The sequence below is a fragment of the Micromys minutus genome, assembly GCF_963924665.1.
Source record: "Micromys minutus genome assembly, chromosome: 23".
Lineage (NCBI taxonomy): Eukaryota > Metazoa > Chordata > Mammalia > Rodentia > Muridae > Micromys > Micromys minutus.
Window position 1 is genome coordinate 22,142,713 of NC_137958.1, and position 14,804 is coordinate 22,157,516.

General features: G+C 38.1%; 2 protein-coding genes across 2 annotated transcripts in view; one reads left to right on the plus strand and one right to left on the minus strand.

Moving 5' to 3' along the window:
- The window catches only part of GRM3 (glutamate metabotropic receptor 3), a gene marked incomplete at both ends in the record, with an annotated part of 92,062 nt that extends 89,677 nt beyond the window's left edge, over positions 1-2,385 (plus strand). The window contains one exon of the mRNA XM_080936162.1: positions 2,312-2,385. Coding sequence (XP_080792288.1) covers positions 2,312-2,385 — 74 coding nt within the window. The remainder of the gene's footprint in view (positions 1-2,311) is intronic.
- Positions 2,386-8,720: 6,335 nt separating this feature from the next.
- Positions 8,721-14,804, minus strand: part of ELAPOR2 (endosome-lysosome associated apoptosis and autophagy regulator family member 2) — a gene marked incomplete at both ends in the record, with an annotated part of 155,411 nt that continues 149,327 nt past the window's right edge. Inside the window, one exon of the mRNA XM_080936073.1 lies at positions 8,721-8,780. Coding sequence (XP_080792199.1) covers positions 8,721-8,780 — 60 coding nt within the window. The remainder of the gene's footprint in view (positions 8,781-14,804) is intronic.

Genomic DNA, 14,804 nt, shown 5'->3' on the forward strand with positions numbered 1-14,804 from the left:
TAGGTGTCACGAAGGAGCCACGTGATGATCAGAGAATCTTCCTGGTAGAAGCCATAACTATGGCAAAGGCATCATTACTATTTGGAGGACAAAGCAAAGAGGGGGAGAAAAAATATGTGTGATGTATAAAAAACCCAGAAAGATAGTCCCAGTCCAATTATTTGGATTTCTAAACTCAAGTTAAAGCACCACTGGGGAAGCCACTGGAAGTGTGTATGTAAATGAATAATATTTTAAGATGCAGCTGCCCCTTGGTATCTAGGAAATTGGCTTCAGAGCACCCACATCATAAATAACCTGAGGATGCACATGGCCCTTTTATAAAATAGCAGTACTTTCACACAACCTATGCACATCTCCAGTGAACCTCAGATCACCTCTAGATTTCGTATCACAGCCATTTAGTGTGAGCACTGTATAAATAGGTATTGCATTGTGTTGTTGGGGGATAGCAAGAAAAATTCTAAATATGCTCAGATGCTTTCTTTCCCCCTGAATATTCTCAATCTGTGGACTATTGAGTCGATGAATATGGAACCACAGGTATGGAGACCTGACTGTAGTCTTGTTGCCATGTAGAAAGCATGAAGGAGGAACGGAAGTAGCTATCTCTCAGTTCTCTCAGTCTCTGGACACAGACAATGAGTTATTAGTGTTTACCCAGGACAGGAATGCAGAGATGGGAGTAGTTGAATGTGAAGTTAGAGCTAATTGAACTCTATGATGTAGGTTGCCATGGGACGGAGAGGGGCGGGGGAGGGAGAAAAAGAAATCCAGCCTGAATTTTAAATTTTAGACTTCTGGTTTAGGTTAGAAGGAAGACCACTTTACTGAGGAGAGGTATTGTTGATTGAGGAAGGGCTACACAAAAATCAAGAGTTCTTTGGACACCAATTTTGAAATGACTATTGAGTATCGGCATGAAGATGTTAAGCAGAGAGAGGGTTCTCAGAAAGCTCACACCAGTGGCTCAGAGCATTCTGTCTGCGTCCAGTGATCTGTGTTGTGAGCTTACTTCACTCACGTCTTCTTTCCTTTCCTTTTACTGCTTCTACCAAAGATTGATCTTATCACATGGCTCCAGTTACTTCAGTTCATAGACTTCAAATGTGTTTTCATATTGATTCAAGCTTAGTTAAAAAGCTTCAGCTTGGCTGCTTGTGGACCTGCTATATGATGTCAGCGCCCTAAATCCATTGGCTGCCCCCTCAGAATGCTGCAGAAGCTCTGATCTCACTGTGGTGGCTACAGAAATTGCTATGTAAACAGCAACGTATGGGAACATTGCGCGATGTGCTATGCATGAAACGATACGCAAAACATGTTTGATAACGTATCTGCTATCGAACAGGAGCACGTCGGGAAATTAACTCATATATTTTTACAGAATAGGCAGATGCTTTCATTATAACCAGGCTTGTTCTGGTGACCCAGTTCCAGTCACGAGCTTATGTGTTAGCATGAATGGAGAGCCATTAAAGGTGATATAAGTTCACTTTAACCGATTCTCTTGACTATATGGTTTTATCCCAATAAAGAATGAGGCTCCTGCTTATGTCCTCATTCAATGAAAAGACATCAGGGACAAAATAAATATTTTATGTGAACAAACGTCACATAAAAACGCCAGTAACAAGATGTTAATAGATGGAAATATGTCTGAGATAAACTGGATGTTATAAAAAACGAGTGAGCATACTCTTTGACACTGGCACCACCACAGTGTGGCCACCATTGCCATAACAAAAGTAAGCACCTTCTCTTTGGAATGTCTTTCATTTCAAGTGTTGTTAGGGATCCAGAGCTCTCAGCATTTCCAGCTGCCAGCAGAGACCATAGGACACACACAGTAAAGTCAGACCTGTTTCCTGAGCGGTCCAGTTCACACAGTGCTCCTGGGGCCATTCACCCCTGATCAAAGAACAAAACTTATGACAGTTATTGACCCAAGAAATAACCTAATCACCTGTAAGACAATTATAGGGCCATTCACTTTGCTCAGTGTATTTTTACCGTCTTATAGATTATTAAGTCTAATTTTCAACCCACAAGAGATTTCTTTCAGTGAAGATTATCCTTATAAATAAATCCCCTTTCCAAGAGTCATGGCATGAATAGAGGCACATCTCGGCTACAAAACAAGAAGAAGTATTTGCAGAGCGTATCTACTATAGCATAAATCAATAAGCATTTTCCAAAGCCATGTTAAAATGGGGTTTTTAACCTAAGATTAACCCAGGGTCTGGGAATATTTATGGCATTAACTAAGTGTCCTGCTTAACTAAGTCTTGTGTCCCACTTTGTTTTGCAGCCTCTGCAAGCACATATGTCCCGACAGTGTGCAACGGAAGGGAAGTCCTGGACTCCACCACCTCATCTCTGTGATTGTGATACACAGTTCAGTTCTCATGTTTTTAGGCTGTTAGACAAAATGCTCACATGTTGCTCCAGAACATGGAAACAGAACAAAACAACAACCCTAGTACCCCCCTTATTTTTCTTTTTTCTTTTCTTTTTTTTTTCTTAGAAACAGAACAATAAATTATTTTTGAGGACTGTATGGTATATAGTGATGCGCTACAACTTTCTAGGCTGATTTTAGGGCCCCCATTAACAGCCCCTCCCCCAGGACATGGAGATAACTATTGTTTACAGAGCTGAGCATTGGTGACAAGGTCTGACAGGGAGTCTACTAAAACAAAAAAACAAAACACAAAACAAAACAAAAAAAAAAAAACAATTACAGTGGCAATATTAGGTAACCTTTTTCCTATGATGTCTTTTGTAGGTTCTTGTAACTAATTTGGAGTGAGTTTCTACATTGTATATTAAAGTTACGTCATGTGGTGTAACAGAACGTTTTTCTCAGTACAAAATAAAAGGCATCTGTACTAATGGGAAGATAGCCAGAATCAAACCTTCAAGGTTTTCACCCACGGTGGATAACAGTTTGTTCTTTTGGATCACGCAAAGAAACTTGAATATGTAGATATCGAGTCACCTTCTCTGGTTGATATTGGAAGGAATTGTCTAACTGCACTTTTCTTCAGGCATCTTTTGAATCAGATTCGAGCCCTGAGAGAGGGTTGTGAGAGGAATTTCACTTTTCTACAGATCATAGGGATGAGACACCTTAAACACAAGACCAGCTCATGATAATATATACATATTGTCTTTTTAAAGCCAGGTCTATATGACAACCCAGAACTGCCAACTAAGTCGAAGGCTTCCCTATATCCTGAATATAGAGTTATGACCTGCCAGAGAAGATTTGGTGGCTCTGATGTTCAAAACAACCATAATGAGTAGAAAACAGGCTAAAAAGCATCTAATAATCCCACTGGGAAATTGCTTTTGCCCTTCACAGATGAATGGGGAGGTAGAAATCCTGGTGATCTTACCTCCCTTGGCTTTCCCAAGTCCTTGGAATGATGTTCCAGCCCACAGAATTGTTATTGAATTTAAATATTTTATTAACCCAAAATAAGTCATGAATAGTATGAGTAAGACAAAACTTCATTAATCTTACTAAATACTGCCCTGCTTCTACCAAGCTTCTGGTTGCAAATAATTTATCAGTGTGGGGTTAAATATTGAGAACACATTTATCTGTAAAATCTATGTCCCATACAGGCCAGAGAGTAAGTATATTTGTTTCCTGTGATGATTTGGGGAAATGCTATAATATATGTGGTTGAAAACAACAAAAATTTATTCAGTCACAATGAAGGAGTCAGAAGGACCAGGCTGCCTTATAGATTCAAAGAAACCCCTCATCCCATCCTTTTTGTCTAGCACAGTTTCTTGGCCTGTGGCCACATCATTTCAGACTCTGTTCAGTCTTCATATCATACTCACCACTGTGTCTGTCTTGCCTTTTGTGTCTTAAAATGACATCTGTCGTTAAATTTAGAGTGACCTAGATATCCCAGGATGCTTATCCCCTTGACATTCTCAGTAGGCCATTTGCTTGCCGTTTGTTGTTGCTGTTGCTGTTTTCGTTTGTTTTGTTTTCGGTGTTTGTTTTGATTTGATTTGATTTTAAAACAAAAGAGTGTTCTCAGGGTTCAGGGACTAGGATGTGGACATATTTTTGAGAGGCCACTATTGAGCCCAGAACAGAAAGGCAAATGAGATATAGTCCATCTAGTTCCTGCGTTTGAAAAGCACAAACTAGAGATGTGGATATAAATCAACTGGTGTTTGCTTTGCATGCACGAGAAAATATGTGAAGAAAGGAATGAAGTCTAGAATTAAATACATAAGAGACAGTATGTGAATTAAGTAAGCCATACTACTACTGTTTTTAGTAATCTAAAAAGAATGAACAGGGGTATAGAGGCCAAGGAGATTGGCCTGGGGGGTGGGGGGAAGAGAGCTAGATTTGTTCTTCCTCTATATGCATTTGAATGAGCAACCTAAGTAATCTAGGTCTAGCCAACCAGATGCAGAAAACAATGGTGCTGAGCTGTCCTTGGATTCTCACACTCAAGTAAGTACCTGAATTCCCAGAGATCAGAGCTAGTGTGGAGGCTGAGCAACCAAATAGCACAACAAATTGCACTCTGACTGCAGTTGGCAAGAGCACCCTGTGAGCAGGCTCTGAATGAGCATCTGCTTGGGACAGTGGCTCAGCAAGCTGATGAGAGAGAACAGCTCCTTCCGCTGATGGACTGTGAGGACTGCAGTATCAGATGACACCTCTCACAGCCAAGCTAATCTCGGATCTTCAAGCAAGACAATCAGGTCGTGTCTAAAAGAAAACCTTAGTTCGGAGGGCTCGGTTTTGTATTCACTGTATTTTATGCCCTGTCAGAACACTAAACATGCAGTTAACATGCAGCTCTTGTCATTTTCTCTATCCTTGATACAAGTCTTGTTTTTAGTTAGAAATTTCACCTTCTACCATATGATCCCTAGAAATAATTTTTATGAACACTCAAAATATGTATGGAAAATAGATGTAAAAATCTTTTATGCAAGCCATTAAAAAAATAGTTTCAGAAGCCTTTTCCCCCCACATTAGTAACAACATTTCATCTTTCCAGAATGTAAAGCTGATTAAATCATCTCTGCAAAAACCTTTCTAAGTTTAAGAATCTCCAAGCTAAATAGTAGATTCTATTCATAAAAAAAAGAAAAACTTTTACAAGCAAGCTAACTGCTTGCCTTGTGCTTCTGAACAGTTATGATACTCTGTGTCTTCTCTAGCTTAAATATTAATAGATTTTTCCTGCCCACCCAAGTTTGGCATGGTGAAGGAAAGCTGTTTCTATTTTTATAGTGTGAGGCAAGCCAGCTTCTGGACATCACAGAGGACAGATGTGAGGAATGGCTGAGAAAGGTAATCCGTCGTTACAGGATTTGAGTGCACATGTTTGCTCAGCTGGGACTTGCGTCATCCATTGTGAGCATTTTGGGTGCAATAGACTGTCTGTGTGGGAAACTGTGAAAAGCCCCAAAGAGTCTGAACTATAACTTCACCATTAACTATCCTTCTCTGCAACATGCTTACTGGTTTCCTCTTTTTATTTGGAAAGCAGACACTAGAATTTTAAAACCAGTTATCTGACATAGAGGGAATACTGCCCAACCATTTGCCAGAACTCATAACGTATCTTAAATAAAAGCCTCTCTCTGAGAGTTATTACAAGGAAGGAAAATTCACCAGACTGAGGTCTTAATTGGCATTTCCTTTGAAGAAAGTGGAAGTTTTGGTGAACCAACAATCATTAAAGGAAAACTAAAGGACACTGGAAATTTCATATTGAAACTGGACATTGAGGTGCACCCCACATGAACAGATGCTATAAATAAATGGGGAAGCTCTCTAGTACCACAGCTTAAGAATCTATTTTGTATGCCAGCCTGCCACCCTCAGAAGACATCTATCAATATGAGACATAAATATTAGAAGCACATTTCACACTAACCAAGCAACTAAGTGTTGTGAGGAAAATAGAAACACATCAGTCTCCCATTAGCAATGACTATGAGCCATGGGAAAAAATTGTTCCCAAAAGGCATCAAATGGCACTTGGCCAGATGGGACTTCAAGCAAACTGACTGTTTCTCAGCACAAGAGAAACCTCAAGTAATTCTTCCACCACCATACTAAATAAAACCATCATTTTAGGGAAGAAAAATAATGACAAAACTCTACACAACGTACTGTGAAATATATTTAATCCTAAGAAGGGTAAGATGATTAGTAACCAAAGAGGGGAAATGTCAGTAATATAATAATAGAATTCCGTATTTTAAATCAAGTGACTATATACCAAATTGCTTGACATTGTTAAATAGCATAATATAATGCATCCATAGAAGACATGATCTCATAAAAAATGGACTTAAATATGTTTTGACACAGTGCTAAGAGATGTTATACATAACAGTTGACTTAATGAAGTATTTAAGGCTCCAAAGTATGCCTTTTAGAAAAAAATAATATTGTAGTTTTCTATCATTGGTGGTGATGGGGAGAGCACATGTCAATAAGTCATAGAAGCAGAATAATTTGATTATAGCTTTCAACAATTCACTTGGCTTGTCAAAGGCCATACATAAAACTAAACAGAACTTTATAGCTAAAATTGGTCTGCATATTCTCCTCATAATATTCTGGCACAGTTCAGCTCTTAGAATAAAATGACAAGCCATGGGAATCCAAAGATGGGGACTGAGCTGACAAAAAAATCTATTTAATATCTAAAATTAGAAATAAAATAAAATAACTTCTTCAATATCAGCTGCATTTTCAGAGAGTTCATTAAAATTTAAGGCGTTTTTGACATGTCAGGGATTTTCGTCCAGTGACAAGAGAAAAGAAGAAGTACCCGGGAACAAATCCCAATTATTTCTATGGCTTGGAACATACATGTTGAGCACAGGAGAAGGTGAAGAAGGGTTTCTGACTCTGTCCAGTCTGTATGTTTCCACAGGTTTCTCTGAGTGGCACTTCGCATGTGTTTCTACTCTTCTGGTTAAATTTGCTTACAGTACAGAAAGGCATGCCAAAATTCTGATATTGGGACAAAAATGAGCAAAGCCAAAATAATTGAGAATATTCAAGAAATGAAATGCAACAATTATGCTAAGTAACATTCTCTTCAGTCTTATGCCAAACAAAAATACAACACCACATACTTTCATATTTAGTCGTAGATACACACATACATACACACGCACGTATACACACGTATATGCACACACACACATATACGCACACATACAATCATTCTTTTAGTGGTAGCAAAAAGATCTAGTGGTTTACCCACTGGCCAATAAGCACAATTATTCATTTATTCATTTTCTCCCATTTTTCACAAAAATAAAGACTACACCATCCACAAAATCAAGCTTTACAAGCACTGAAACAGCTCAGACAAAACACATGATGAGAACCTTCCCCGCATGCTTTGTCTCCTTCAGCCAATCATTTTTTTTTAAATATCTGAATTAAGATCTGTAAAGATTATTGGTTTATTAGAAACAAACTAGAACATCTTATATCAATAATAGGTAAGATACTCTAATTCCCAGGTCTAAAAGTTTACATAAACTTGATCAAATTCACCTTCAAACTTCTTTCAAAAATAATATTCAAGTCACACTAATACTTATAATCCATCATAAGAAAGGTCACAAGTTTCTGGGTTGCTTTCAAACAGGAACAATACATTGCTAAGAAGATTCTTACTATGAATACAAGTGTATCCATTTCAAAAATTGAATTTCTTCCTTATTGGCTTAAAAATAAAATCTTCAAGATGTTTATAATCCTCAAAGTCTTCTAGCAAAGGAAAAATAAAAGCCTCTAGACCTCAAGGTGGTACCTGATGTGGAGGGAAAGCCCAGATGACACTTGTAATGACCTTCAGTTGTGTGTGCTTAAGGTCTCTTTGCTCAAGACTGTGCAGGGGGGCAGCTAAAGAAGGTGATTTCCAATCTCTGTTCGTTAATGACACTCCAATGCTTCAAGCCTTTGACTTCTGATAATGCCAGATTGTTGAAATTAATGGACTATTGAGGTTCTTCCTGGCTTTTATCACCTCCCACCCCATCCCATAAAATTCCTTCAAGCCATTAGTTAAATTTTCTCATACTAGTTCCAACAAGGAAAGAATTTTTAAAAGTGATGACCACCTTAGCTAACCCAAGTAAGTAACTTCACAAAACATTACTAATTCCTTAGTCTTCTGAAGTCAAGAGAAAATACCCTATAAAAATTTATTGTCTTTCATCTTGCTCATCATTTTAATAAAAATGATGTTTCAAGTCTTGGAGAAGTAAAGGCAAAAATAATTATAACTTAATTTCTTTCCAAGTCTTCCCCCAAAGTACAAGAACAAGACAAACATGGAAACACAAGGCATATGCTTATGTCTGCCTTCCAACACACATTTTGTATGTAGACGGTATAAAGAATTAAAGTTACCCAGTAATCATATGGCATGCATCAGCAGTGCATAGGTGGGCTTAAACTTGGGTTTCAATTATGTGTATTTACAGCTAAATCTCTTCCTGAGTTAAGCTTCATCTTCAGTGAGACCCACATCAACTGTCTTCTGTGGTTTGACAAAGTATGTGACGTGTTATAAGGCAATCAGCATTCTTGCCTCCTCCTCTCGCTGGCACACCTCTTCTGTGACATCACAGCCATGTCAGGTGTGAGGACAAGTCCTAATGGGGGTCCTGAAAGCTACAGCATTATCTCTTCATATATTGGGGCATCTGGAGGATTTCAGCTGAACAGACTCAAAGTGGTCATCTTTTTCCTAAGGGGAAAACACAGAATAAAATCAGCTCACTGAAATGCCAATAACATTTTAGGATTTTTGCTTGCCAAAACAAAAATTCCCCAAACTACTTTAACCTATGAGCCTGCCACTTACAATTAGGATTTTACATTTAGAGTAAGGTGGAAATTGCAACAAGCAGTGTATGAACCCTGAAGGATAATGTTGATGCCCAAGTGATAAATAAGACAGACAACTCCAAAATAGAAACAGGCACAAGATTGAGCAGATAGCAGAAGATGTGGCTGTGATTATGTTTTTGAAGAAAGAAGTCAAGGAGTCTCTCCCTGAGGACACACCTGACCTTGGATCGGTGACCTTGACATACTGATTGTAGGTGAAAGAGAACTGGCAGACATTTCTATCTGATTACATAGGCTGTATAGTAAGAAAAGTAACAGCTAAAATGAGTTAAGTCAATTTATATGTTTTAAGGTAATGTTTTGTGCATATGCCTACTGAAAATGTTAAGGAAGTCATATAAGGTAATAGATCAAATGTTTAATTCAAACTGTCTTATATAATAAACCCAAAGAGGAGTCTTTAATGTGGTAAAAGAGAAATAGGAGGCTGAATATCTGTGAATGTTTTATTCATTAAATATAGAAAAAGGTTTTCTTATTTCTTCCTTATGGAACAGGAAGATTAGAAAAGGAAGTATTAGGCTAAGTTAGGTCAGGGTTAGGTAAGATGGCCCACCAGGGATAAAAGACTTGGCACCAAAACAAACAGCATGTATTCACTACCTAGAAACCTTGAAAGTAGGAGGACTAATTCCACAATTAGTCTTCTAAGCCTCACACACACTATGACACATGAAATTAATTTACAACAGAAAATAGGTGTTGAGGTATAGCTCTGTGATGGGGCACTCAGCTAGCATATGGGGAGCCCTAGAATTCTTCCCTTAATTTAAAGGGAAAAAAAGAAGGGAAGGAGGAAGAAGGGAGAAAGAGGAAAGGAGCAGAAAAGGAGAGAGAGGGGGAGAGAGGAAACTACAGAATTCAGCTGTCAACCCCAGGTAGAAACAGAGTGAGTTAAAAATTTAAGTGTAATAAGAGAGAATGACAGAGAGTAGAATTGAATAGCTGACAGGAAGGGCCACTGATGGGGTGAGGCTTCCTGTTGGAAGAGAGGAGGTACCATCCTCTCTAACTTTCTGAAACAAGGCTCAGGCAGAAGGATCAAGGGCAACATAGTGTGACTCTGCCTTTAAAAAAAATGCACTGAAACACCACATTATACAGGCAAAATAGGAGACTGAAATTAGGGGGATGTTGATTTCAAATCTAGGGCCTATTAGACCAATTAGGGATCATGCCTACAAGGATGCCTCACGGGACTCTAGAACCTACACAAACTCCCAAAGCCTTTCCTCACCATCCCATTACACCCAGCCACTCTATTCCTTCTCCTATGTGCTAAAAAATGCTACTGTTCTTGTGATGCCAAATGACCGTGTACACATGCAGGATGTGTCTCCTCAGTGTCTAAGGTTAAAAACAACAATAAAGCAAACACATTTCCCCACCCCAATATCAAATAGTACTTTATAAATTACCATAGAATAAACAAATTTTTTAAACCCATCAAAAAAAAAAAAAAAAAAAAAAAAAAACCTTAATTGCAGCTTTTTTTTTTTTTTTTTTTTTTTTTTTGATTGTTGAGTGAAGTCATGGCAAATGAACAAACATCCGGATGCACTAGGAACATACCAAGTAAGTTATGCCCTTAAAAATATAAGATAAAGCAAAGACATTTTAAAATGTTGAGCTTTCCTTGTTCAAATCTCGGAGACCCATTTTTTAAGTGTGCACACATCAAGGTTAGATGTACACAGCAGCTCCCTTCAAACACTAGAACCAGCATAGGCATCCATTAGCAAGCAGTATCCATAGAACACGGCACCACTCATGAATAAAAAGTAATCCACTCCTGATTAAAATAGTGTGTATGCATCTCTCACAAACACCCTCAAGGGTAAAAGAAAACTTTGCACGAGATATGACACACTATGTGATATGATTGTGTGAGGCTCTGAAACACACAAAACTAACCTGTGTTTCCAAGGATCATTATAGCAATTGTCCCTGGAAGATGGACGCCTGACTCCATGAACAAGGGCTCAAGGTCACGTTCAGGATGAAGCTAGTGTGCTAGATTGGCATAGAATTTGAAGTACTTTCTCCAAAAATTCAGGCAATCATGTGTGTGCACACAATGCATGTTCTTTGCCTAAAGTAGTGGCTCTCAACTTGTAGGTCATGGCTCCTTAGTCAAGTTATGATTCACAAGAGTAGGGAAATTACAGTTATGAAGTAGCAATGAGATGATGTTATGGTTGGGGCATGGGGGTCACCACAACATAAGGAACTCTATCAAAGGGCCACAGCATTAGGAAAGCTGAGAACCAGTGCCTTAAAGACACCTTAAAATAGATTCCTGGTGTTTAGGAGTGAGGCAAATTGCAGTCTCCCTCTGACTCTAAAATATAAGAAGACACTGATAAAAATGTGGAGATGAGCAGATATATAACAAAGCAAACATAATAAAATGTAGGTGGTATGTTAATGATTTGTATCCTATAATTGCCTCATTTTCTGCAATAGTTCAAATTTTCAATTTAAACTGAAAAAATAAATAACTAAACTCTGACAGAGTTTTTTTTTTTCTTTTTTCCCTCTTCTGCACAAGGCTGTCTCTTCGCCATGAAAATCCCTTCCTTTGCTGTGTGTAAGCTTTTAAATTTAATATGATCCTGCTTATTAATTCTTGAGATTATTTTCTCTGCTGCTGGGGTCCTTTGCAAAAAGTCTTTGCCCCGCCATTATCTTAAAGGCTATTTCTGTGTATTTTCACCCCGCAGTTTCAACTTCTCAAGTTCTATATTAAGGTCTCTTTTCTGTTGTGATGTGTGTGCAGGATGAGGAATGGGAATCCAGTTTCACTGTTCTACATGTGGATGTTCAGTTTTCCCTGGACCTGTTGTTGAAGAGGGTGTCTTTTAAAATGTATGTTTTGTTACTTTTGTCAAAAGTTAGGTGACTGTCACTGTGTGGGCTTAATTTCTAAGTCATCTACTAAACATTCCATTGCTCTATACGCTTGTCTTTGTGCCAGTACCATATGATTTTTGTTATTATCACTTCATTATATAATTTAATATCAGATATTTCATCAGTGGCTTTCTGCTTAGAACCATTTTGGTATTCAGGATCCTTTGTGCTTCTATATGAATACTTGGGACCTGTAAAGCAATTCAAATATGAAGCACCAAAAAAAAAAAAAAAAATCATCAGGCTCATAAATAGGACAAAATTTAATAAACAGAACTATCTAAGAAATATTTTAAATGTATTCAACATTCTTACCCTGTAGGAAAATACAAATTAAAACTGCTTTGAGATTTCATTTCACCCAGTCAGAATTGCTGTCTTTGGAATAACAAATGCTAACAAATTCTGGCAATAATGTGAGAAGAGAGGAGGAACTCTCAGTGCTGGTAGGAACCTAAACTGATAAAGCCCTCACAGAAATTAATAGAAAGGTTTTTCAAAAGCTCAAGTGAAGAATTACACATGACCCAACTTATCTCTCCTGGCTATCTATTCAGAGGACTCTAACTACAACTACAAGGATATGTGTACATTTGTACTTATGAATGCATTATTTACAACAGGAAGAAAATGGCACTAGCTTAGATGTCCATAAATATATGAAAAGATAAAAGATGTAATTATATACATTATGGGACCTTATTTAGCCAAGAGAAAAAGTAAAATTATGGTCTTTGTAGGTAGAAAAAGCGAATAAAACGCTGAATTATTATGTTGAGTGAAATAAGCCAGTTTAAGAAAGACAAAACTGCATGTTTTCTCTTGTATGTGTTTATCTGGGTGGGTGGGGGTAGGTGTTAAAACTAGAAAGGGAGCCATGAAATGGGAGGAGTAGATGTTTAGAAGGTGGGAGGGGGAGGGAAAGAGAGAGTAATGGAGTTCATGTGATATAAAAAGGGGTGGGCTATTAACGAGTGCTGGGAAAGAGCAAGGGATAGGGGAGGGTAGCAAGGGAGGGAAACGAAAAGTGTAACATGTGTGTGAAAATGTCAGGATAATCACATTACTTTGTATGTCGACTTAATTACTGAAAACAATAAATTTTTAAAAGTGGACAAAACGATCACACTGACTGGAATTGTCTTATTAAAAATGCATATTTGGAACTTTCTCGTGAAGGAGTGCCTCTGTTGACCTATTATTCCCTTTGACTTTGTCTAAGAATCTTTTTACATCTCTCAGTGATCTGGCTCTAGTATAACAAGAGGGTGTGAGTACTACAATATAAAGAGACACATGAACGTCTTCGTAATAGTTTAATATCCTCTTCTCCTGAGCAATTCCAGGCATTCTTTATGATATGGCTTAAGTATCACTTTTCCTTAAAAATGTCCCCTGGCACCTATAGAAAGTATTTACCTTCCTTGGGAATACTGCCCAGTTGAGAGAAAGCTGAGTAAATTATAGGATGCCCTTCTCTCTTGGCTTCTATAATCCAAATACATGGCTTGTCTTTTATTCTAAATAGTCGTTTCAAATATGTTAATTCAACTCAAATCCTTGGGTGATGGGGATGTTAGCTTCTTCCTGAGCAAAGGCAAATTCTGATTATAGGCCTATAAGTTCAAAACAGACTCTCCCCATACAGAGCAAATAGGAAGCACTCTATACAAAAGGAAGGTTCCCCAGGACAGGGGTTACACTTCACAAGGTGCTAGGTATGCAGACATCTTCTAGCTCTTTACAAGATTGAACAAACAAAACCAATTCTAGCTGTTGTTCCTATTATAACTAAAAGATTGCTTTGTTTCCAACATGGGAGACTCAGGTATGCTAAAGAATATGAGACCTCGAGAGACCAATGTGTTGGCTCGAAAGTACAGTGACTTTTTTTTTTCTTTTTGCTAATGAAGACACGAAAATGATGGTGACATGGTTTGGTAAATAAGGAAGGATTCAAATTTCAGATGCTGATTAACATGACTTGACAGAAAATGAGTTCTCAAGATTCCATAAAGTTTGCAGCAAACCCATTGAACAAACCCTCAAAGCATAAGGGGTCCTATGTTTTATCGCCTGATAATGAGAAGGAAAATGCCCAGCAGTGAGGAGTAGAACAAGGGTTTAAAGGCCAGATGCTGAACACTGCTCTTCTATTGATTCTTCTCTGGCAGAAAGACTTCCTTACTAAGCAGAACACTGGCTTCAGATATAGTCTCTCTACTAACACTGAACTTCATCATGGCAGGGAACAGAAAGCATTCTTTTTATGGCTTGAAGCCTGGTGAATTAGAATTGTGAAGATGTGGCAGGACTCCTTGCATGTTAGAAACTGCAACAGCTTGGCCATCTTAGATTTCAAAACATGAGATTCTACCAAGCTGTGTCAATTACTTTATGCCACTATGACCAATGACTTCGGAGATATAAGCCAATGGAAGGATTAATTTGGTTCATAATTTTGGAGGAATTGGTTGATCATATGGGGAAGGCTTGGTAAAGCAGATGGTAAATATAAGAAAGAGCTACCGTAAGATGAAGACCCAAGACTAGGCACAAGTGACTTGCTTCCTCTAAGGAAGTCCCACTGCCTAATCAAGCAATCTATCAAGAGACCGAGCTGTCAAATGGGATATTTCATAATTCAATCAACTCTGAAAATACCCCCACAGGCATGCCCAGTAGTACATTTACTAATCTCTTAAGTTTTAGCCAAAACAACAAAGTTAACATGATTATTCAAGGAAACTTGAGAGTCATTAATGACATTTCAGTTGGTCAGTATATCCTTGTAAACATACAAACATAAGTTAGGTTTCCTGTGCCATGTTTAAAGAACATGAAGTGATGGGTTCTTATAATCCCAACACATGAAATAGCCAAATCTTTGGGGGCTTACTTCCAGGCAGCCTCACCTACTAGGTGTGCTCAGGCCAATGAGAGATCT